This window comes from Apteryx mantelli, chromosome 33, assembly GCF_036417845.1.
Source record: "Apteryx mantelli isolate bAptMan1 chromosome 33, bAptMan1.hap1, whole genome shotgun sequence".
NCBI classification, from domain to species: domain Eukaryota; kingdom Metazoa; phylum Chordata; class Aves; order Apterygiformes; family Apterygidae; genus Apteryx; species Apteryx mantelli.
The window spans coordinates 2546932-2570878 of NC_090010.1; the positions used below are offsets into that span (position 1 = coordinate 2546932).

At 61.1% G+C, this 23947-nt stretch overlaps 2 protein-coding genes across 8 annotated transcripts; one reads left to right on the top strand and one right to left on the bottom strand.

Annotated features, from left to right (window-relative positions):
• The first annotated feature begins 61 nt into the window (after positions 1 to 61).
• Positions 62 to 15547, top strand: CSRNP2 (cysteine and serine rich nuclear protein 2). 4 transcript variants are annotated; one of them, XM_067314181.1, is made up of 7 exons: positions 913 to 3139; positions 3227 to 3378; positions 4151 to 5127; positions 9100 to 9346; positions 9828 to 10087; positions 11896 to 12192; positions 12542 to 15547. In XM_067314181.1, the coding sequence occupies exons 3-7, from the start codon at positions 5119 to 5121 to the stop codon at positions 13421 to 13423; spliced, it is 1695 nt and encodes a 564-aa protein (XP_067170282.1). In that variant the 5' UTR covers positions 913 to 3139; positions 3227 to 3378; positions 4151 to 5118; the 3' UTR covers positions 13424 to 15547. The 4 variants fall into 4 exon arrangements, with proteins under 4 accessions (XP_067170285.1, XP_067170282.1, XP_067170284.1 ...); XM_067314183.1 differs by having other exon boundaries at positions 913 to 1426; positions 2927 to 3378; XM_067314182.1 differs by having other exon boundaries at positions 913 to 3378; positions 4800 to 5127.
• A 1946-nt stretch (positions 15548 to 17493) lies between these two features.
• LETMD1 (LETM1 domain containing 1) lies at positions 17494 to 23633 on the bottom strand. 4 transcript variants are annotated; one of them, XM_067314186.1, is made up of 9 exons: positions 23474 to 23633; positions 22956 to 23107; positions 22669 to 22784; positions 22486 to 22568; positions 21261 to 21447; positions 20802 to 20903; positions 20174 to 20326; positions 19246 to 19342; positions 17494 to 18755 (listed from the first exon to the last, which is right to left on the bottom strand). In XM_067314186.1, the coding sequence occupies exons 1-9, from the start codon at positions 23602 to 23604 to the stop codon at positions 18685 to 18687; spliced, it is 1092 nt and encodes a 363-aa protein (XP_067170287.1). In that variant the 5' UTR covers positions 23605 to 23633; the 3' UTR covers positions 17494 to 18684. The 4 variants fall into 4 exon arrangements, with proteins under 4 accessions (XP_067170287.1, XP_067170288.1, XP_067170289.1 ...); XM_067314188.1 differs by having other exon boundaries at positions 18674 to 18755; positions 20174 to 20270; XM_067314187.1 differs by lacking the exon at positions 20802 to 20903.
• Between the last annotated feature and the right edge of the window lie 314 nt (positions 23634 to 23947).

Genomic DNA, 23947 nt, shown 5'->3' on the forward strand with positions numbered 1-23947 from the left:
CCGCCCCCACCCCCCCGGGAGCCGCCCCCGCCCCGCCCCCGCCCGGCCCCCGCCCCCTCCCTCCGGACCCCCCGCCGCCGCCGCGGCCCGGCCGCCGGCAGCCGGTGAGTGACCGGGGCGGGGGATGGGGGGGGGCCCTTTCCCGCCTCTGAGGGGGCGGCGGGGCGGGGCTGCCCCTCCCCCGCCGCCTCCTGGGGAAGGGGGGGGTGGGGAGGGCTCCCCCCTTCTCCGGGGGGGCCTATAGGGGATGTGGGGGGCCCCTATAGCTGGGGGAGGGGGGCTGCGGCTCTCCGTCTGCTGTAGCTGGGGGGCCTGTAGGATGTGCGGGGGTCGTGGGGCGTTGGGGGGGGGCTGGGGCCCTTCTCCCCCCTTTACCTGGGGCCTGTAGGGGATGTGGGGGGCCCTTATAGCTGGAGGGGGCTGGTGCCATCCCCCCTCTTTGCGTAAGGCCTATAGGAAACGTAGGGGGGCTTTTGTAGCTGGGGGGGGGGGGCCAGGGCTCCCCTCCCCTCTTCGTATAAGGCCTATAGGAAATGTAGGGGGGCTGGGGCTCCCCCCTCCTGTAGCTGGGGGGCCTTTAGGGGATGTGGGGGCCCCTGGTAGCTGGGGGCCGTGCAGGTTGTGGGGCGCCCTTGTAGGTGAGGCGTGGGCCTGTCCCTCCTGCCCTAGTTGTGGGGGGGACGTGCGGAGTGCTCTCATGGCTGTAGGGGTTGGGGGGCACAGAGGGGGTCGCGGCCCTCGTTGCAGCTGGGCTGCGTCTGTCGGTGTCCCCCCCTCCCCGGCTGCGGCCTGTGAGGAGCTGCCCCTTCCGCGTTCGGGGGGCGCGGGACGGGGGGTGCGGGGTTGTCCCCATGCGCCTGGGGTGCAGGCGCAGCCTTCGGCACGGATGCGGTGCGGCTGGCTGCCCTTCTGCTATAGGGGTACGTAGGGGACAGACGTGGCCGCCCTTCCCCAGGGCGTGAGGTAGGTACGGAGCCGCTGCTTTCCCCTCCTTGGGGAGGGAACGGCCTCGGGGTTGTCTTCTCCTGGCCCTGGGGCAGGTACCGCCCTGGGGAGGGTGCTTCTAGGGATGCCTTGTTTTTGGCGAGTCAGCGTGGGGATTGATGGTGCTGTCTTTCGCTCGCAGGGAAGATGCAAGATGGATGGAGGGTGCCGTCCATCCCGTATGGCTGCTCTTCTTGTGCCTTGCGGGTGCTCTGGGCCACTTGTGGAGTCTTCCTTTTTTCTGAAGGGGCAGGCAAACGTGGTGGACGGGGTAGTTACAGGCCTTTTCCTTCTCCCTCGGTGAGGGATGCAGCTATGGAGCTGTTCCCTCTAGGGCGGAGATGATGTAAGGTTTGGGTTAAGGAGTAGTTATGCGGTGGAGGCCAACCAGATTTGAATGGGGCCGTTATGGAGTTCCTCATCCCCCTTGCTGGGAAGCCAGGTAATCATGGGACCTCGGGGTCTTGGGAGGGTGGTTACAGGAAGGAGCAGATGATGAAGAGGGGGATATATTGGTCATGTTCTGGAGCAGATCTAGAGCAAAGGACTGTCGTGGTGGTTTTAAGCTGAAGGTACGTCCTGGAGAAGAGAAGGTTGGTGTTCTCACCGTGTTTCTCTCTAAATACAAGAGACAAGGGGGAAGGAATTGCTACGCAGAAAGCTGGGGCTGTGGACACGTCATAAATGTTCAGGAGTAAGGTGAGGTTTAGGAAGATCGTTAGAGCTAAATCTCCTGCTGTCGGGGCTGAGGAGTTCATCGCTGCTCCCAGTGACTTCCGCTCTGTCCAGCTAGGAGCCTCCTTTCCTGAAGCAGGGAGAAGAAGTAGGAAGGGAGCTGTTTCCATTGGGAGGGAGGACATTGAAGACCTTCCTGCCCTTGGTTAGGGATGGGAGCCTGTTCATCCGTTCTCCTTTAGCCATCAGTGGAGCATGTCTCTGCTGATGCCCAGGCCTCGGAGTTACTCTGATATGGCCCTGCCCCTCCTCACCACAGGGTTGTTTCAGTAGGAGCTGAGGTCTCCAAGCAGATGGAGCTGACCCAGCTTGGGTGCTCCTTGTTTTCCCTGTCGCTGGCCAGGGCCTTGCTACCTTCAGCTTTCCTTAGCTACGGCTGCTGTCCAAAGGGAGCCCTGGAGCGTACATCTGCCTGCGTATGGAGTCTTTCCCTCGTAACCCAGGTGAGAAGGGCATCTAGAAATTTGGGTTCCAGTTCAGCAACCTCATGCTTACCCTTGTGAGAAGCTGGACCAGCAAGATAGCCATGGTGGCGTTCTCCCTGCTGTCATATCTTTGCCCTCATCTTCAAGGTCTTTGGAGCAAGATAGTCTGTTGAGCAACTGTGGGGTAGACCCAGCCTTCGTGGCTTGATTCTGGTGACGCGCTGATGGGCAAAGGGCCCGAGTGTTTCGTTAAGGCCAGAATTTCCCGTAGCGACTGTCCTTAGGAGGTCTGGCAGCGACGTAGGAAGCGCCACCCAGCTGCAGCGTACACAGAGATGTGATTTCAGGGGTGTCTGCGCTAGGGCAGCCTGGACCCGTTGCTACCGATTCCGATGCTCGTTGCGTAAGTGCAGGCTTCAGCACTGCTGCTGCTGCTTCTGCTGTGGGAGCCGTAGCCTAGATTTATTCGTTAGCTGCATTTGCTCTCAGCGGTGTAGAGCAGAACCTGAATCTTCTGTGGTTTGTTGTAAAACCTGAGGCCAGTCGCTTGCCCGAGTCCTGTTGGTTTAAGGAACGACACAGGCTGAACTCTGATCTCTGGCGTGTTGACCTGCGCGGCTTTATCAGAGCACGGCATCCTTTGAAACCGAGACAACTCCGAGCATGAAAGATCCATAAATCTTTTGGCTGCAGAGGCCAATAACTGAATCCTTGGGGAAAGCCTCTGATGACTAATTTGTAAACAAGCTAAGCTGTAACTGCTGAACTCTTCACATTTGTAGAGTCGCTGTCCCTTCTGCGCTGTACGTCGGGGACTGTCCCACCGTGGTGGAAATTCTTTAATTTGCTTTCGGTGGCTTGTTTGCGCGAGCTTCTGCTGCGGCTGCCCTCGTTGCTGCCCTTGGATGGCTCCGGGATTTGACAAGATCTTGGACAGGGACCGGCGTGCCCCGCTTCAGATGTTGAACGGGTAGCTCTGCCCCCGGATGAGATTGGTATTAACCTCTTTGCCGGCTCCCGGGTTAATTCTGCACAGATTCTCCAGTGCGAATGCTTTTCTTGCTTAATTTTTTTTGCAACAGGGGAGGGATTGCTTGCGCCGCTCTGGCCAGCCAGGCTCGGGCTCGAGAGTGCCGAACCCCTGTAAGGGACGAGCGAACGTAGGGCAAAGCCCGTCTGCGGCCCCGGGGAGAAGCTTTGCAGGCTCCGTGTTGCGCAGCGTGTCCTTGAAGAGGTGAGCTGCTTCCTCTGCTCTCTGGAGGAACCGCCGAGCAGGGATTGGGGGTTACTGCTTGTTTTCCCCCGGCAATAAGCAGACGTTTTGCGGCCCTCGGCGGGTTCGGCACTTTGCCTCGGAGCCCCGCGTAACGTGGGCGCACCGGCGCTTTGGAGACGCAGGGCACCCGCGCGCGTGCGCATTTGGCGATGGCCGAAGCCGCTCTGCGCTTCCTGGGGAACGGCAAAGCGTGTTCGCTCTGCCTGTTTGGAAAGGTTCAGCTCCAGGCCACGCTGCTCCGAGCAGGCAGAGCGTTTTACGGGGAGCCCTCGGCGCCAAGCAAGAGGTGCTTACGCCTTCCCCCCCCCCCCCCCGGCACCGTTGCTGTCTCCGTGCCGCCTCTGACATCACGTTACATCAGCGGGTGTGTTGCTCTGCAGTGATGGTGCCGTGTCATCCCCGGCGCCGTTATTCCCGCTGCAGAGCCGGGAAGGAGCGAGCTCGCGGGCCGAGTGGGTCCGGCTTGCAGAGACCCTCGCCCGGGGCAGAGACGCTGCCCCTTTGCGACAGCAGCCGAGAGCTGCCTTCCTCGTCTCGGGTGAACGTGGAATTGCAGGCTGGCGCCTTTTACCTGCCGATTCTGCCTTGCGTTTTAACGTCGCCTTAACGGGAGAAACCGAGTTTAGTGCTGCAACGGAATAAAATGGGCTCCTTTTATTTATTTTATTTTTTTCTTTTTCTTCCCCCCCCCCTTTTTTTTTCTGGCTTTCTCCTGCATATCACGATCCAGGCTGTTATTAACCCCAACAGGGCTGTAAGATGCTGCTTCTCCGGGGAGGGCTGAACTGCCCGGCTGGCCGGTCCCTAGGGAGGCGTTAGGGCTAAGGCTACACGTCGCCCTTGAATCGCTGCAGGGCCGCCGCTGCCGCCGGGTGTGCAGAGCGCAAGGGTGCCTCGCGCTCGCCAAAGTTATCTGCGGTCTGTTTTCTCCATTTGCGTTTATAACCGGTGCCGGTCTGCGGGGAGGGGGGGGATGTTCTCCATTAGGATTCCCGCTGCTCGCCCTCTCCTCCTCCATCGTCTTCTCCTTCCCTCTCTTCCCCCCACCCCCACCGCAATGTACATTTTCTTCCTGTTCGCGTTTCGATCCCACCCTCTTCTCTTCCATCTGCTAAAACAATCGGCCTTTGCTGCTTCGCTGCCAGGCTTTAAACGCCATCAGCGCCGGCCCGGGGAGCTCTGCTCCGGCTGGGATTGCTGGGCGGCGGGCGTTTGCGCTCCTCCGACCCCTCCTAGGCTTTCCGCACGCTCCAAAAGGCGATGCCCCATCCTCTCTGCTCGGATCACGCTGCTGAGCGAAGGCAGGGTTTATTCGCACGTATATAGGTCAGAAACTGCCTTCGTATTTTAAAGCTGAAATTTCTGGTTGTTCCATGCAGTCGCTGCTAACACGGGAAGCGCATCGAGTGTTTGACCTCTCTGGCAGCAGAGACGACCTGGGACCCATCGTGGGGCAGGATCAGCTCTGGCCTCTTGCTCTTTGTAAGCTACTTATTTAAACCGAACCCCCCAAACCCTAACGAAAGCTGGTGCGTTGGTGCTGTCGTACGTGAGGAGCGTTAGCCACGGAGCCTGCACGCAACGGCCTCCCCGAAATGCAAAGTTCGCAAGATCGGGCCGCCAGCTCTCTTCTAAAGGCGATGCCGCTTTTGGACCAAGCTTGCAAGGAGCTAGTCTGAAATCGGCTCCCCCGGCCCTATGGGCAAGGTAAATAACATTAAGCCTGTTTTAAATTGTGAAGTGTTGGGTTAGCTCGGAGTTTTACCCAGTTGGGTGAGGTTTTGGAGCCTTTGGTCTGTGTGAGATTGGGTGGGAAATCTAGATCTTGGCGAAGTTCAGAGAGGACAGGGATTCTTGGGGTCGTCTCCAGCACAAACTATCTGGAAAGCTGTTCCCAGGCTGCTCTCCGTAGGCATGCCCGGAGGACCTCCACCTGGGAAGCACGCTAATTATTCCCAATACCTGGAATAAAATCCCTCTTAATTCTGGGATTGCTGTTTCGGTCGCTTCCTTTGTGTGGACAAGCCGGGGTTTAAACCAGCCTCGTCCGACGTGGACTAAGGGTCATCAGCCCAGCAGGCCCCATGCCGGAGCTACCCGCTGGATTTCGGCTGGGTCGCAACCCAGGGACTTGGCTCTTCTGCTGCGTGACGGTGGCGTTAATGCCGCGGGGCGATCCGGACTCGTTAATCGAGCCGGTACGCGAGCGTTGAACTGGGAGCTGTCGGGTTTTGCCGAGGATTTGGCAGAAAGGTGCTTCCCGTGGTTCCTCGAGGGTTTGGAGCCTCGCGGCTCCGCCATCCCTCTCCGGAGCGAGCGCCTTGGGAGCCTTTCCGTGCATCCGTGATCAGGCAAATCCCATCCCTTCCCTTTCTGATGAGCCCCTCCCTGCTCCCACTCCCAAAGGCAATTCCAGCAACTGCTGACATGGAAAAATTAATATTTTTAGTTTAGCTCCTTTCGGCACAGTTTAATAGCGGAAAGAAGGGGAATTAGTGTCATGTGACGGTTTCCTGTGGAGCACAGTATGGAAACCTCTGCCCGGGGTTTGAGGGAAGGTTTTTCTTTTCTTTCTCTGTTCCAGTCACATTCCCTCCTCGAGGCCTTTATCTCCATTTAAAAATTGAACGAAACCTGCGTGCCTTTTTTTCCCCCCTCCCGCCCCCCCGTGACTTTTGCCACCTTCAGTAATAGATTTCTTTCTTTTTTTTTTTCTGGCTGTGCCTTTGGTTCAGGAGGGAGGAGGAAGGGCTCGTCCTGCCCCGCTGCCTTGCTGCTTCTCCCCGAGCCTTGGACGAGCAGCGCTGTAGTAAGGAGGAAACCATCCCTTAGCGTCGGAGAACAGGTCCGCTCCGGCGCGGTGCCCGCGACGCCGGCGGCTCCCGTCCCCCGGGGCTGCCGCGGGGGGAATTTAACCTTCAGTAAACCCTCGGCTGGGCCGGGCGCTGAGCCGTCCCTGCGCAAGGCTCCGAATCCTGCCGCAGAGCCGCAGCAAAACCCAGCGCAAGGGGCAGAGTCTCCCTTTTCCAGGAAGCGCCGCGTGCCCGGAGAGGGACCCCACTGCCGGCTCTCGGGGGCTTTCGGCACGCGGTCGCTCCGGGCCCCGTGCTGGCAGAGCCCATCGCTGCCTGCGGGTCCGCTCCGCCGCGGCCGAGCTCCCCGGGCCTTCGCGCAGCTCGCGTGTGCGCCGTGAATATTTCCACAAGTGCGTTTTCTATTTAAAAATATATATTTAAAAAAAAAAAGAGTAACTCGATCCGATGAATGAATGAAAGCAGCCCGTGCCTTCAGCCCCCGTCCCGCTGCGGGCGTTGGGCGGCAGCAGCTGCCGGCGCTCTCCCGCTGCGAGAAGCGATCAAGCGGCCAGGGAACAAGGATCTCTGCTCGGAGAAGGCTCCGGCCGGGAATTTCTAGCATGGAGGAATTAGCAGCAGGTCTCTTTACTGCTGTCTCATCCTGTGGAGCACCTCCCCCTTCCCGGGGCTGCTCCCCAGTACCTGCTCCCAGCCCCAGCCTCCCGCTGCCTTCCTCTTCCTCCCCCCTCCGCGCTCGGGGCCCTGCGTAGCCCGACGTTCCCGCCGGCCGCATCCGTCGGTACGGTGCTTCCAGGGCCCCCAGCACCGCGGGGTTGCTCCAAAAATGTTTAGCATTCCTGCCCGTAACGAGAAGCAGGCGACCCGTTTCTCCCCCACCGAAACGCAGCATCGTTTGGGGGCCGCCGGCTCCCCCGGGCCGCGGGGTCGGTGCGGAAGCGCGCGGGGCTCGTGCGTCCGGGCTTTGGGCTCCTTCCGAAGGCCCCGCTGACCCTGGCCTTGGAGAACGAGCGGTGGCCGGCGCTGGCTAGTCCCCTCTCTTGGGAGGGCTTCCCTCCGGGAAGGGATGGAGACAGATGGGAGACGGAGCAACAGGTGACCGGGAAGGGTCCTGAGCCCTCGGGACAGCTCCGCGCGGGAGAAGGGGCACCGTCGGCTCCCCCCCCCGACGCCGGAGGCTCCTCGGAGCAGATCCAGGACCGGGGCGGGTGCTGGCTCCTGCCGCTCCGGCTTCGTTTGGGGAGCGGAGCGGGGCCGCCGGGGAGCCGCGTCCCGCCGCCGGGGGTTTCTTTTCGAACCCCCCGTTCGTTCCGTTGCCATGAGAACCGTTGCCACCGCGCCGGAGGGAACGCGAAGCGGAGACGGGAGGCTGCGGCGGCGGCCGGCGGGGGCTTGGCCTGCTCCCGCTTGCCGTGTTTGGGAGCCGATCTCCGCATCGGGCTGCGCTTCCCATGGCCCAGGTCAGTCGGTCCGGCTGGCCGGGCCCGGCTAAAAGCAATCCCCGTCCCTGCCGCGGCGATCCCTGTCCTTAAAGCATCGGGCGTAAGAGGAACGGCGCCGCTTTCTCGCCGCTTGGAGCGGTGCCGGGAGCGTTAGCCGTCTCCCTCCCCTCTTTTCTCCCTCGGGCTTCCAAAATTTCCTTGCTCGCCAGACCTAGCGTGCGGCGTTTCCAGGCTTCCTGTGGGCAAGCGGCCTTTTTTTTTTTTTTCCTTTTTTTTTTGGAGCTTGCGGACGTTAATGAGGGGGCAGAAAAATGCCTGAAACTTCCGCGGCAAAATCCTACGGGGCTCCTTTGCTTTCCGCTCCCGGAGTTTGGGTGGAGCCGCCGGGCTGCAGCAGCGGATGCTCCTGGCTCGCTCCGAGGTGGTTTCCAGCTCGACGTTTTTCGCGAGGGAGTTAGCTGGAGAGGCGACCCCGCGGGCAAGGTTATTTTGCTGGCGACCTGCGAGAGTTGGGGGGGTTGATGCTTGCTAATATTAGTGATGCAAAAACAAAAAAAAGGAAAGAAAAAGCACGCGCCGTGCTGGGTCACAAGCCACGGTGGGGGGTTTTGCTCGGCTTGAGCCGTTCACGAATCGCTTTAAGCAGCGCGCTGAGAGTTTGCGACCGGTTTGACTTAAAGAATGTGATTTTTTCCCATCCGAATTGAACAATACGCGGCTTTTCTCAGGGGGATGAACCTGCCTCCGAAAAAACGCGACTCCTCGTTGGCTTCGGTTGGGATTGGGAGGCTGCTTTCCTGGCTAGGGGTTGGGGGGCTCTGGGACTCGGGCGTGCGCGTGCCGGCCCCGCCGGAGCGGCGTCTGCCGGGCAAAAGCCAGGGAGAGGCCGGGCTCCGCAGGCTGCTCAGTGCTGCGTTGAGCGACAGGAACCAACCTACTTCTTAAAGCATTAATAATGCAAACTCCTCGCCAGGCTTCTCTCTTAAGGGTCTGCAGGAAAACTGTTTCCAGTGGCTCTCTCGGGATACCTGGATTTTACCTTGGATTTAGTTATAGCCCTTAGCTTAGGTCCTGCGGGTCGCAGAGCTTTCCTGGATCTCTCGTTCCGAGATGGAGGATCCTTTCCAGTTCGCTGCTGCCCCAAACGTTGCCGTGTTTATTCTTAAATGCGACGTTAAGGCTTGCTGCGTTGTGGTCCGGCGCTGTTGAAAACGATTTATCACCGGTGCCTCGGGCAGCCTCTCTTGGGGTCTTCCAGGCTGGTGCCCTTTCCAAAGCTGGCTCCTCCTGGGCTGCGAACGCTCCGGAGATGGGAGAGCCGGCTGCACCGGAGCCTGCCTGACCCTGGTGCTGGGATGAGAAGAGGAAGCAAGTGTGGGCTTGGTCCTTGGGGGGGGTCACCGACTTTCCCCGTGTGCCCCCAGGTACCCGGGAAGCCCCCGTGGGGCTGGCGCGGGAAACCTCGCGGCAAACCGCTCGCTCCTTCCCGCTCTCCGGCTCTCCATGCGAGCCCCAGCCCAATGGATGCGGTCGCCAGCGCCAGCCTCAAGAGGAAGTTCGAGGACGTGGACGTGGGCTCTCCCGGCTCCAACTCGGACGATGAGATCTCCAACAGCGACAGCGCGGACAGCTGCGACAGCGTCAACCCCCCCAGCTCCGCCGGCTTCATACGTGAGTGGCCGAGCGGGGGGCCGGGGCGCCGCTCGCCTGCCCGCGCGGCGTCTGTCGCGGTTAAAACGAGGCACGAGGACTTGTCTCCGCGTGGCTCCGGTTTTCCTCGCCGCCTGTGTCCCCTTGCAACCTGCTCGGGGTCACATTCGGAGGCCCACTCGCTGATCCGGTGACTACGGGTCGTGCCAGCCCCTGGGAAGGCAGGGAAACCTCAGATATTCGTCGTTTCGCTGTCGTCCGAGGTCCTACCCTTCTCTCGGCGGTCTCCTTCCGAAATATTTTGGTGTCCCAGTGGGGTGACGTTGGCGCTCTGTAACAGCGCCCGAATTCACAGGCCGCGTCTAGACGGCGCGGGAGGTGGGATGGGGCAACGCCATCCGCTCCTCGGGGCCAGCGCATCCGGAGGGCTCGGCTGGGAGTTTGGGACGGGGTCCTCTCGCCCTAACGTATCCCCTTGGGCTTTTCCCCTCCCTCCCCGCAGCCACTTCCATCCTGAAGCGGCAGAAGCAGCTGCGCCGGAAGAACGTGCGCTTCGACCAGGTGACCGTGTACTACTTCGCCCGCCGCCAGGGCTTCACCAGCGTGCCCAGCCAGGGCGGCAGCTCCCTGGGCATGGCGCAGCGCCACAACTCCGTCCGCAGGTACACGCTCTGCGAGTTCGCTCAGGAGCAGGAGGTGAATCACCGGGAAATCCTCCGGGAGCACCTCAAGGAAGAGAAGCTCCACGCCAAAAAGATGAAGGTACCGCCGAGGGGGCGCCGCCGGCCCGGGGCAGCGTCAGCCGCTTCGCGGGGTGGTCGCGAAACCTGGCAGCTGGAAAACTCCCTCCCAGGCTTGGGCAGAGTTTAGTCGCAGGCCGAGCAGGAGAGAGATCTAGTCCTGGCCTTTGGGCACCAACTGGGACAGCTTTACTGGAGTCTGTTCCTTCCTTTTTCCTTTTTTTCCTTTTTTTCTTTCCCCAATCTCTCTCTTTTTGTCGCTGCCCGCGTGCCGTGCCCGCCCGGCTCGGAGCGCCTGCGGTGCCGCTCCGATCGCGGCTGCCTCACCGGAGATCTCCGGCGAAACCCCTCCGGGTCGTCGCTCTGCGATCCCGGCCTGGGAGGAGGCACCGAGGTTGCGTCTGGGGACGGGGGGAGCTCTGGGGTGGCGCTGCCTGTTTTCCGAGCGGTCCCGACTCCAGGTGCCCGGCGTTCGCCCTTGGGCGTTGCCTGGAGCCGGGGCTTTGCTCAGCCTGGATGCGCTCGGCTGCAAAGCTCGGCTGCAAAGCTCGTCTTTAATCAGGCTGCGGCTGTCATGGCAACCCGCTTGGCAAAGGGACGCGAATCCAGCCGGCCGCCTCGCTGCTGGGATTTGGGCTTTTTTTTTTTTTTTTTTTTAATATAGGCCTCCGCAGCGGCTCCTCGCGCTGCTGCCAACGGAGCCGTGCGAGCCGGGGCGAGAGGCGGCCCTCGCGGCTGGATTTCGGTGGGCCCGGCCAAGCCGGGGAGCAGGGAGAGGGCGGAACCGGCGGTCCGCGAAAGCGCTACCGCTGTCACGGAGCCGGCGGGCTCATCGCTGGGAGATTTAACTAGGTGGTTTTTTTTGAAGTGTTGGTTTTTTGGAGGTTTGTTTGCTTTTTGTTTTTTTTTTCCTCCTTTTTCCTGACGTAGAGCTTTGGGCTGTAGCTTGCCGCTACCCCGAGGGGCTCCGTTTTGGGGTGCGCCCGGGGCTGGCGGCGTGGGAGACGGGGAGCGCGGAGGTGGGCACCGGAGGGCCGGCGAGCAGAGCGGCCGGCTCGACGGAGGCTCCCCGTGTGTCCTCGCGGCCCCGCTTCGGGCCAGGGACTTGCGTTCCTGGAGCGCGAACGTGGGGGCAGCGTGGGGAGGAAGGGACAGAGCTTAAGGCACCTTCCCGCACCCGGATATGTTTTTCCGTGGGAGCTGGATCCGGACCCTTCGTCGCGTTTGAACCTCGTTTCGATTGGGGGCCGCGAGGATGCTCCGCAGCCCGTAGCCGTGCTGCCGCTGCTCCGCTCCGCTCCTCTCCCGGGGCCCTGGTATTTTAGGAAACGGTGACCTGCTTTTATCTTGCCGTTCGCAGGGCGCCGTAACGGAGGGAAGACGGCAGAGGGACTCTCTGCTCGGAGCTCTTTTCCTTCCCCCCCTCCCAAACCCCTTCTCCTGTAAACTGCTGTGAGCCCCAGCATGGCTGGAGGCTGGTCGCGCGGCGGGGACAGCGCGGTCCTTCCTGCGGGATCCTTCCTGTGGGATCCTTCCCGCGGGCTCTGCAACGCGATGGGGCTCGGCCGCCTCGCAGCCCCACTCGTCGAAGCGAGGGCTTCGCCCCTCGGCCTTGGGGACGAAGGAAGGCTCCGAAGCGGCCGCGTCGGAGGGCAGGCGGGCGGTTGGGGACGGTGTCGTTGCCCCCTGAGGGAAGCAGGAGACAGACGGAGGGACGTTCTCCTCCACAGCATCCGAATCGTCCCTCTCGTGCCGCGTCGCCGGGGGCGGGCAGCCCCCCGGCGGAGCTGGGGCCCAGGCGGGCGCTAACTCTGCCCCACTGCCCCACAGCTCACCAAGAACGGCACCGTCGAGTCCGAGGAGGCAGACGGCCTCACGCTGGAGGACGTGTCGGACGACGACATCGATGTGGAGAACGTGGAAGTAGACGACTACTTCTTCCTGCAGCCGCTGCCCACCAAGCGGCGCCGGGCCCTGCTCCGAGCCTCCGGCGTCCACCGCATCGACGCTGAGGAGAAGCAGGAGTTGCGGGCCATCCGCCTGTCGCGGGAGGAGTGCGGCTGCGACTGTCGCCTGTACTGCGATCCGGAGGCCTGCGCCTGCAGCCAGGCGGGGATCAAATGCCAGGTGAGTTGGGACGGCACCGGAGAGCGTCGAAGCTTGGCCTGGCGGCTGCCAGACTCCATCAAGCCTCATCCTCCTGGCTGGGCTAGTCGCAGCTTTGGTGCCGGCGTGCTCAGACTCTCCTTGGGGTCTTCCTGGCACCCAGCTTGCAGGAAGGGGTTGAGAAGGGATCGGAGGAGAGAGACCTGCAGCTCTCGCCTTGCTCTGGAGGCCACCCTTGGGCACGGTGGTCCAGAAAACGCAGAGGGCAGATGTCCCCCTCGTGCATGCTCCTCCTGATGAAGGCATGAGCGCGTGGGTCCTCGTGCTGCCATCCCTCTGCTGCAACATCTCCCGTCTCCCTCCCTGCCAGGTGGATCGCATGTCCTTCCCCTGCGGCTGCTCCAGGGACGGCTGCGGGAACATGGCCGGCCGGATCGAATTCAATCCCATCCGGGTGCGGACTCACTACCTCCACACCATCATGAAACTGGAGCTGGAGAACAAGCGCCAAGGCGCGCGGCCCCAGGCCCCGGAAGAGGAGTCCGCTCACGGCTCCGGCAGCGACTGGCTGGGCACGCAGTCTTCGGAGACGCAGGACTTCCAGGAGTTCATGGCGGAGAACGAGACGGCCGTCATGCACCTGCAGACGGCGGAGGAGCTGGAGAGGCTCAAGGCTGAAGAAGACTCCAGCAACGGCTCCAGCGTGGAGAGCCTGGGCGTTTGCATCCTCGAGGAACCTCTGGCCGTGCCCGAGGGCTTGTGCCCAGGCCTCAGCGCTCCGATCCTCATCCAAGCCCAGCTCCCCCCGGGCTCATCCGTCCTGTGCTTCACGGACAGCCCGGAGCAGGCGACCTCGGCGGCGGGCGACCAGCCCTACTTGAACAATGCGCCCGTGGTCTACTACCAAGTGGAGCAGAGGTCCGTGCTGGGAGCGAAGGGCGAGAGCGGCACAGAGGAGCTGCAGGCGCCCTCCTCGTACGCGAGCGAGAAGGATCTCGGCATCATCTCCGTCCCCGTGGCCTCGCTGGTGACTTGCAGCCGCGCCGCGGCTCCGGGCAAGGGCGAAGCAGCCAAAGTCACTGCCTTGTCCTCGGAGGCTCCTCCGTCTCCTGAGAGCCGCCGAGCGGCGGCCGCTCCTCCCTTCTGCACAAACTCTCCGTGCCCCGAGCCGGAGCCGGAGCCGGCGCCGGAGCGAGCCTGCGAGCTGCCCTCCGCGGAGGAGCGGGCTCTGGGGTCCGCCCTGGCCGTGTGACCAGCCCTGGGACCGTCGGTGCTCCTTGCTCCGCTCTCTATTTATTGACGATATTTTATGGAGCGGCACTGGCCGCTCGAGGTTATTTAATTGCGGGGGGTGGGGGGAGAGCGGGGGCTGCTCTGTACAGACAATTTTAAACGAATCTCGAGGCTACGGGTGAAGGCGGCTCCTCGTGTTTAAGGCTGGAAGTACCGGAGCGGGAGCCGGCCGGCCGGGCAGCTCTTCCCCAGGGACCGCGCCGTGCGATTACATCTCCTAGAAGCAATAGCGCGAAGCCGCCTCTCGCTCTCATCCCTCCCCGCTTCCAGCGCCGACTCTCAACCGCGTTCGCCTGGCGGTGTCTCCGTCTCCATCCCGCTTCTCGCCCCAGGCAAAGCTGCCGACGCTCCTGCGGGTGCGTCCGCCGGGACGCCTCGTCCGTGCGGTCCTCGGCTCTCCGTTCCGCCTCTCCCTCACCCACGAGGGACGGTTTTCCCCAGCCCAGCTGTCATCCGCGATCACCCGGTCGCTCTCCGCATGCCGCCATCCTCCAGAAACGCCCCTGACCTGGAGCCTCTTGCTTCTCACGGTAGCTTTTTTCCCGGCGCGCTCCGCCGTCCTCTGCTCCCGCTGCCCTGCCGGCTCTGCGGATGGGCTGGCAGCACCCTCGCCTTCCCGGTTTGCTTGGTTTTTTTGTTTTTTTTTGTTTTAACAAACAAAGACTTTTTCTAACGTGCTGAATGTTTACCGGGCCTTGTCGCAAACCGGTGGCTCCAAGCGCTGCTGCAGCCCCTCCGCTCCGGCTCTGCCCCGCCGGCCGCCCCGGCAGGCTCCTGCCTCCTCGGCGAGGGCAAGGACGGGTTGGGAGAGCCGGCGGATGGCGATGCCGCCTGCAGCTTCGCACGCACACGCTAGTGATCTCCCTTTAATTGCACAAGAGGGGTGAGAACGTGGCCCACAAACTCTTCTAGAAAGCTTTTTTTTCTTTCTGTCTTTTTTTTTTCCTCTTTTTTTTTTTAACCACCTAGTTGCTTTTAATAATAACCCGGTCCTGGCTTGATCTACGCTAGAGCGCGGGAGGATCCGATGTACTGGAACCGCAGCACCGGGCGGCCGCGTGAGGCCGGTTTTGAAGAATTCGACCCCTTCCTTGCCGAGACTGCGGCCGCAGCCCAGTCTGCGGGTGGACGATACGGTTGTGACGAAGAGCCCCACGTCCCGCGAGCGGGTTGGCGCATCCCCGCGCTCCGGCCTCGAGCGACGGCCCCGGCAAATGCGGACTTCAGGCTGCCGCGGTTCCTGTCTTAACAGCAGCGTCGCCCCCCTGCCAGGCAGTAAAAGCACTTTTCGGCCTCCCGGGCGTTCCCGTTGGATCCTCGAGAGCTGCGGCGCGGACGTCCGCTTCGCCTCTTGCTGAAACCAGCTGCACCTAGTTGCATTTCTCTGCGCTGTATTTCGGGGTGGGGGGGGCAGGACCCGGCGAGACTGGTGCGGCGCTTCCGCGGGGAGCAAAACCCCCTTTGCCCCTCGCAAATGGTTTTAAGCTCGGCCCCGCGGTGCTGCCGGGACGGCGCCCTCGAGTCGGGCAGCGCGACGCGCTCCGCGGGGCCGGGGAAGGTCCTGCCCCCGGGCCCGGCTCCGCCGCGCTGCACGGACCCCGCTCTTGCTCCAGCCTTCACCATCTGACCAACGGCCCCCGGCCCAAGGGAAGCGTCCGCCTGCCTCCCCCACGGTTACGGACTCGGACTGCGCTCCGGCCGAACGGGTTTCTCCAGTTGACGACACTTGACAGAGAAGGAGAAGTGACGACGGGGGGCGCGAAGAGCCGCTGCCGCGCTCCGCGGGGCCGAGAAGGTTCTGTGCTGCGTGAAGCTTTTCCTGCGGAGCCGTTCCCTGCTGCCCACGAGCTTCCTCCGCCGGAGGATCCAAATCCAATACAGCACCCCAGGCAGCCGCCCTCCCTTTTCCCTTGGAAACGCCGCCTTGGGCCTGCGGAGCTGCTAGCAGGAGCCCCCGCTCCGAAGGGAAGATGTCCCGTCGCACCATACCCAGCCCTGGAGAACGAGGGAAGAGAATTGGGGAAAAAACTGTGTTCTGAATAAGTGCTTTAATTGTCCTGGGTTGGTTTGGGGGTTTTGGTTTTGGTTTTGGTTTGTTTTAAGGCTCTTCTTGTGCTTCTGTTTTTTGGCCTCTCGCCGCGGTCCAGGAGGCATCTGAGCCAGTTGCTTTGTCGGGAGGTATTTGGAAGCCCCTTTGCTGTCCCAGCCCTCGCCGCCGCAGCGAGCGGCGACAACGGGGCCTTTACGCGTGGCAAAACCAGCTCTTGCCACCCGCGTCGGTGCCTGTCCACCCCCAGCTGGGGCCGAGCCCTGCAGGCCCCCGCGGCACCGTTCCCTGCTCCCGAGGGTCACGGAGGAAGAGCAGAGGCCAAAGTGCTCGTTTCCCACCTGCCCTCGGAGCTGCAGCTGTCGGGCTCGAGCCCGGGGCCTCAGCGCACCTTAACCGGCCGGGAACGCTCCCGTTCCGGCTCGCCCCGTGCAGCTTTTCCTCCTGAGCTTCTCACCCAGGCTTGCTCTTTCTCCGTTTCCTTTCTTCCTGCCTTAATGACCCAGCCTCGTCCCTCTCCGCAGCCTGGCGGCCGCCCGGACACAAGGGCTAAACTGGCGCTCGCGGTTCAGTAGGAACGAGGCCGTATCGGCCATTCGGCACCAGCCCAAGGAGGAGCCAGGGCTCTCCGCTCACCTCCGGGGCCGGCGCTGTGCCCCTTCCCATCGGGAGAGCCGGGATTTGCCACAGCCGGGGGTGCTGGGGCTGCGGAGCTGCTCGCTGGGCCAGCAAGGGCGCTGGGTGCTGCTGCTGCTGGGGGCAACGGAGCGACTCCGCGCTGCGCCGTCACGACAGAGCAAATGGCGACACTTGAATAGGTTTAAGTCTTTGGGGTTTCTTTTCGTCTGTTCGTTCGTTTTTAATTAACTCGCTGTTCCCTTCCCATTTTTGTGTCCCGGCCCTCGGACACTACAGAAACAAATGAAGCCAGGTCAGGCGCCTCCCGCGAGGGCGGCAGCTCTCCGGGGAAGCCGAGGCCGGGCTGCTCGCCCTGAACCGACAGAATGAATCCTAAGTCGCTGTTTAGGATGGGTGCTTTCACAATAAGCAAAGAACTAATAGGATTTATTCTATTTTTACAAAGATAACTATGCTGTTAATAGTGCAATGAAAGTGCATTTCTGCCTTTTTTGTTTGTTTGTTTGTTTTTCAACATACTCACACTAATGCTGGTACCGCACTGGCTCCTACTAAGCAATTAGCTGTGTAATAAACCAAACAGCCCATCATCTCCTCTCTGGTGCTACTGAGCTGTTCCGGGAGCAGTGTTGCTATCACCCGTCCGAAAGCCAGTCGTTACCTGCTAGTTTCTGAGTTGTAACACTCTGGCACTAGCCTGGCTCCTCTTCCTATTTAAATAGTGACTCTGCTACTTCTAACTCTCCCCCGTCTCTCTCTCACACACACTGTATACAGGTGGCTTTTTTTTTTTTTTTTTCTTTTTTTCCAGTGTGAATCCAAAGCTTGTCAGGTCCTCTGCATTTTTTTTTTTTGGCCTTTTCCGTTCTTTTCATTGTGATAATGCTGTATTTAAAGAGAATATTTAAGTGTAAAAATAAAGAAATGCTCAAACTTGCACTGCGAGTCGATCTCATTTTAAAGGGCGTTAAAAACCACCTAGGTGAAACGCTCTCGCTGGGGTGAGGATCTCAAAGTCAAGAAAACTAAAGCAAAGGCACGTGGAAACTTCCAGCTGTTCAGCAGCACGAGCGCAGGCTCTAGGATTGCACCTCGGGCATTTGCTCTGGGTTAGGAGAAGGGCCGTCTTCTCCAAGAGGCGAGGGAGGACTTTAACAGTGGCCTGAAGCACAGGTAATGAATTTCTATTCTTTTTCCTAGTTTCTTTTCTGTTTATACCCTAATGCAGCTTAAAAAGCGAGAGAGGGGAAAGTTTCCAGGTGAGTGTGCTGCTTCCTCAGGTGGAAGAGCTGGTGGTGGGACAAGGAAGACATGGAGCAGGAGGCATACACAAACTCAAGGCATCCACTTCCTTTTGGCTTTAATAAAACATTTAACACTTAAAGCAGGTTCAAATTCACTCAACAGACGGACAGTTCTCATGCATTGACTGTGCTAGGTAAGACTAGGTGGCAAAAGGCTGCGTTTTTAATCCTTTAATACAACTTGCAGCCTTGGACACAGGGGAGCGTGCAGGGAGCTGCTGCCAGCCAGCCTCTTGCCCCCAAAGCCTTCCACGCTGAGCGGCTAGTGCAGCGCTAAACTCTAATTAGGCAGAACTTTAATCACTTCAGAGACTAACAAAGACCACGTCCTTAACTGAAGACACCAGCATTTCCTAACGCAATCTGCGTCTGCGGCAGCGTTTCCGGCACGGGGGAACTGAGCCCCACCAGCCTTGGAAGCGGCAGGCTGCAGCCCGAGCCGGGCGCCCGCGCGGGCTGCGGGTTTGCTGCCGGCCTGCGCCTCCGTCCAGCAGCGAGGACGAGCCAGGCGCGAGGAGGCGACGCCAGCAGAGGGGCTTCCGGGAGGCCCAGAAGCACAGAACCTCCCGCCGCCAGGTAAGGTCGCTGTGGGGCAGCACAGGGTTTTGTGGTCCCGTCCTAACCCCTTAGGGAGATTTTTCTGTGTAAGACTGCTCAGTGGAGTAAACAAACCAAGTAATTCCTCTGTGAGAGCCCTGCCGGGGAATAGCGCAGCAAAACCCGAGCCGAACCGAGCCCGCTGTTACGAGTCACTAAGGGGAAGCTTGGAAAGGCAGAGGAGACGCCTGTTCTCCCCTGCAAAGGGTTGTATCTAAAGTGACGCAGCTTAAGAGTTGTAACAGCGAAGCCACCGCCGCCCCCACGCGAGCTGTGCGCGATGGAGGGAAGGCAGAGCCCGCACTCAGCCCCGCAGCGTCGCCAACCTGCCCCGCTGCCCCGAGAGCACGTTCCTGCTGCCAAGGGGTCGGGCAGGGCAGCGGGAAAGCCGTGAGGTGGGCTCACCTCCGGCAGAGAAGGGAGCGAGTCCCGCGTTCGGCCGTGCGGCGGTGCTTCCGTGTGCGTGCGCGGACGCGAGGGAGCGCAGGGCCCTTCTCGCCGACTCCGGGCTGTCGTTCCGCACCGCAAAAAGGATCTCCGCTCCGTCAAAGCCAACAAGCGCCAGAGATGGGCTGGGATCAGGAGTCCGCGCGCAATGCCACAGGTGAGAGTTCGCAGCCGGGGACTCTGCTCTCATTCCTTGGCCCTGACGTAGTTGAGGGACAGTAAGACCATGCTGTTTGCCAAGAGAGAGGCCTCAGAAGCTGAAAAGACAAAAGCTGAGTCAGAGCAGCACCGGGAGGGAGGCAGAGCGCAGCAGAGGCCGCAAACAGCAGGATACAAACCAGGCAGCTTCAAACATGCTCATCCTGAGCTGCATCAGAAGCCGTGGGGCCCCTCTTTGCCCCTAATCCCCCCCCAAAGGAGCCGGCCTCGCTCTCCTGGGGGCTCTTTGCTCTGCTCCGGGGACCTGATTTCCCTCCCGCTCCTGTTTTGCTTCCCCTAGTCCCGCTGCAGCGCTCAAGTCTGCCACCGCGAGGTCTCATGCGACAGCAGCACCCAGGCGAGCGGCGCAGACGTCCCTGCCCAGCCGGTGTCCCCTGCCCAGCCGGCGTCCACCCCGCATAAACCTGCTCCCAAATACGCATCCCTCCGCGAGGGACGGGGCGCTCGGAGCCGTTCCCCTCGGGGCTGCAGCAGGTCTCCCCGGCACCGCCCGGTTCAGCGCCACCAGCCCAGCTCGGCCCGCGTTACCTTGCAGCCTGCAGGAGAGCCCCAGCCACCGCTCCAGCCACGCTCTGCACTCGGACGCGCTGAGGTGAGTGGAGTCCAGGCCGCGGAGGTAACAAGCCTACGGACCACAGCGGAGAATTAGCACAGACACGTTCGGGCACGGCCGCTCCGGGTCCCGTGGGCCTCCCTAACGTCGAGGGTTACGCGCTGCGATCCTTCCTCGTCACCTCTTATAAAATAGGACGGATCAAACCGCTCCACGCTGCGCCGCGAAATAATCCTAGCAGAGCGTGCTCCCGGCAGGCAGCCTGCAGGGGAATGGTGCTGCCATTTGCCCCAGGCTCCCCCAAATCTGAGCGCTCCTTCACGCTCCCTGCATGCCAAGTGCCAAGCCCTTTTGCAGAGAAACTGGAGGGAGACATTGCCAAGCCTCCTTGTTGCTATTTCTTTCGTGATCTCTCTCCCTGCTCGGAGACTTACTGGCGAGACAGCTAGCTGCAGCTGAACAGGGATATTTATTGGCCTGGTTCTGTCTCAGACACCAGGATAAACAGGATTTTGTAAAAGGCCCCAGCACAAAGTGCTTTCACACACAGCATTCATGCACAGGCTTCAGCAGGGCACGTGGGAGAGCTGCCCTCACCAGGGAGGCTGGGGCACTCGCAGCGATTTAACAGCGAGTCCTTGTTCCTCTCCCTCTCTGCAGAAAGGTCTGGTTTGAGGTGCCAGGCGCAGATAACGCCCCCACGGAGGAGGGAATCCCGCAGTTTGCGGCGGGCCCGGAGGAACGTGACCCGCCCCGACCCAGCAGCGCAGCTTCCGCTAGAGAGAAGCGAGCCGCCACTCACAGCTCTGCGACCAACGGCGAGGGCCGGGACAACGCAGCCCCGCAGGGAGCCCTGCGCTTGCTACAGCACCCGGCGCCAAGCGAGCGAGGCGGCATCCTCACCGCTTTCAGCTCCTCCTCGGACAGCTCGCTCAGCCCCAGCCGCAGCATGGCCCGGTCCAGGTGCCGGATCTCCAAGACGTGGCTCCGCAGGCGATACCTCAGGAAAAAGGCCGGCAAATGAGGGGTCAGGAACAGGACGTGGCTTAGGGCTTTCTGAGGCAGAGAAGGAAAACAAGGACAAGGGCACAGTCTCAGGTGAACCCGCACGATGCTACAAAGGTGCGAGCCGGGTGTCCAACCCACGCAGGCACAAATTTAAACCAGACAAAGCATCTCCGGTTCCATCCTTGTCCTGCACTTTGTTCCTCTTTAATCGTTCAGACAACCGCCCTGCCCGTACGGAAACCCCGAGCCGCCCCCGAGAGTTCTCATTCCACCCAAAACGGCAGCGCGGCCCGGTGAGCGGAGCAGAGCACGGGTGCCCGGAGGAACTAGCTCTGCTCTGAATCGAGCTGCTGGAGACGGGCGGCTGCGGCACGTTCAGGTTCGTGGGCAGGCTCAGACGCGGCCTGTGGTCTGACCAAGCCAGCGCACCGGGGACCTGCAGCGGAAGGGACGGTCAAACGGGCACCCAAAACAGGTGCCTCCACGTTCTCCGACCCGCTGGGAGGAGGAAGGCGGCACTCACCACGTGAGACACACGGAGCTTGTTCAGGCCCAAGGGAGACCCCGAAAACAAGCCTCTCACAGCGCAGAGTTCGGCCACGCGCGGTTGGGAACCTCGCTGCACCTGCGAGCGCCAAAACGTTTACTGTCACTGACGATCGGAGCCCTCCGTCCGTCCCGAGGGTGTTAGTCACCACTAGATCCAAGCTAAGCTCAAACCAAGCTAAGGAACTGGGAATTAGCAGCCTAATTCCAGCAGCCTCAGGCTCTGAGGAGCTGGGCAGTTGCGCCAGGCAACCAGCAGCACGCAAGCTCCTTAAAGCTAGCTCCGGGAGCCCTGCGGACACGTCGGATCAAGCCTATCCACCGCAATGCCCGGCACGCAGCCGGGTCCCGTCTCCACGGGATGCCACAGCACTGCCGCACGTGCCGAGCGGCGCGGCGGGCGAGACGGACGGGGGGCGGCAGCGGTGGCGTTTACCTTGGTGCAGAGCTCCTGCAGCTGTTCTCGCAGCCGCGGCTCCGGCAGGGACCGTGCTGCCAGAGCCAAGCTCTTCACCACGTCCGAATACGCTTCCCTCCGGATAGCGTGGTAAGCATCCAGGAACTCAACCTGTTGCTGCGGGGTCCAGAAGTAGCGGATCAGGAGTTGTCTCGGGAAGAAATACCTTGGAGAGAAGGAGCGACATGAGTTCAGAGAGGAGCCTCGCATGCGAGGAGGCACAGCCGAGCTGGGGCAATCGGATTTTGTTTTGAGGAGGAAAAGAGGCACCAGCAACGTCCTGCTCCGGGGCAGCTCGTCTCCCTCCAGCCTGAGTCGCACACATTTGCTTCCCAGCCCGAGGGCATGGCGAGCTCGTGCCCTTCAGGGAAGGCGCACTCGAGACAATCGGATGGCAGCCGTTCCCAGCCGGACATTCCCAGCTGTGGCTGACGGTCACGGAAAGGCTTGAAACAACGCAGGAATCTCTGCCCTCCGCTGTTTACACAGCGGGGCTCTCCTCAGCTCGCAGCTCGTAAAACCCAGCGAGCAGAATTTCGAAATCCAGGGACAGCCCGACTGGCTCGGGCGGCAGGACAGGCGGCAGGGAGGGAGAGGAACGTTCGAGGTGCTAGGGAGGCAGCCGGGAAGGAATTGTGCAATGAGGCCGCTTCTCCGGCCGCGTGCACGCAGGGCTGTTTACCACAGACGCGCACTCTACGGCCTAAAAACAATCTAGGGTCTAAAAACAATCCCACAAAAATCTAAGACACCAGATCTCTGTGGAGGACAGGACAGAAGGGAGAACTTGAATATATAAAGAAGGAAAGAAAGAAAAAAACAATCCTGACAGAGAACTGCAATGGCATTTAGTCTGCGCAGCGGGGGCAACGCATCTCTGCAGATAACAGATCGCTCTTTTTACACTTCCTCAATTCAGAAGCAATTAAAGAACTAAATTAGAGGGAGGGAAAAAAAAAAGCAAGCCTGGGAAACATGTTTTCTCTGAATTCGAATGCTACCTGAAGTGCTCCAAAAGCCAGGCTGCAGAGGCAGCTGTTCTGCAGCGAAAGACAGCTGAGAAAGGAGAAAAGGAAGGAGCCCAAAGATCAGCGCCGCTGCCGAAGCCCTGCGCTTACCGCTGAGCGACTGCCGGTCGTTACCCCACGAAAGCCCTGGTAGGGGAAAGTCAGCAATTTAAAGGCTCTATAAAGCTCATACTCACATCAGGACTATGACCAAGAAGTTGGCAAAAGGCGGAATGGCGATAATCCCGATAGGAATGGCCTTGATCAGGTCCCTGCGAAACTGCCTCAGAAATTAAAACAGACAATTAGGGTTTGACATCAAGTTAATGCAACTCCCTGAAAATTAACAGCTAGAGACGGGTTCTCCCGCCGCGCCCCACCTGTCTCAGCCTCTCCATCTCCCTGTAGGGAAGCTGATGAGAATTCAGTCTCTGACGGGACATTTTTAACTTGATCTTTCTTATTTCTTTTACTTCCCAAAACAGTGCCTGAATTCCTGCACAAACAGAGATGACATTCAGGCCCCTGCATCGCAGGTAAATAAACGATCAGAAGCAGCGCTGACAAGGTGATTTTTAGCCTTCGGGGAGATAAAAAGAGGGGAAGCAGCACGATCATCTCTGTTAGCTTGCTCTCGAGAAGCGAAAACCTCCTCTCTCGAACCCACCTTTTGTGAAAGTCGTGTACAACACGTAGAAGCGGGGGAACGTCCTCTCCAGAAACCTCTCGTATCTCCCATTGATGCGCTTAACTTTTGACACAAAGGCAGCGAGAAAGGCCTGCGAGCTCGCTTTGGCGGAGAGGCAGCGCACCAGGGGCCTGCAATGAAAGAAAAGACCCCCGTCAGCAGCCTTAGAGCTAAGCAAAGATTTTTCGTTATTTTGCGACGCTGCTCCCGCACGGACCGTGCCTTGGCCCCGGCCAGTTTGGGGGGGTCGGGGGGAGCCATGGCCAGTACCTGGGGGCGTTGGGGGGCTCGGGGGGGGCTTTGGCCAGTCACTGGGGGGAGAGGGCCGAGGGGATCAGCCAGTATTGGGGAACTGGGGGTCTGTGGCCGGTAACGGCGGCTCCGGGGGGCGATATTTGGCACTGGGGGGGGGGGGCGGGGGGCCACGGCCGGTAACGGGGGGGAAAATGGCTGACACCGAGTGAGGGGGGATCGGGTCCCGCCGCCGCCCCGCTCACCTCGGCGCCCCCCGGGCGGAGCGCGGCTCTAGCAGCCCCCGGGCGCGGCGCAGGGCGGCGGCGCCGGCGAGGCCCGGTCCGGGGCCGCGGCGACAAAGCGCCCAGCAATAACCCGCCCTGGACAGCGCCATCTTGACGGGGCATCGCGAAAGGGCAAAGGGCGAAGGTCAGGAGAGGGGATGGGGGGAGCGGCGGGCGCTGATTGGCTGAAGGACGCGGGGCGGGGCGCGGTGGCGGGAAGGGCAGGTGACGGCGGGCGGAAGTGGTTGGCTGCGGGCGGAAGTGGCGCCTCAGGAGGGTCCAGCTGTGGTGGGGGGGCAGCTGAGGGTCTCCATGAAGGGGCCCCAATTAAGGGCTCTCCAATTAAGGGCTCCCCGTTAAGGCCCCTCCATTAAGGGTTTCTATTAAGGGCCTCCCTTAAGCCCTCTCCACTAAGAGCCCCCCATTTAGGCCCCCCTTTAGGGCCTCCACATT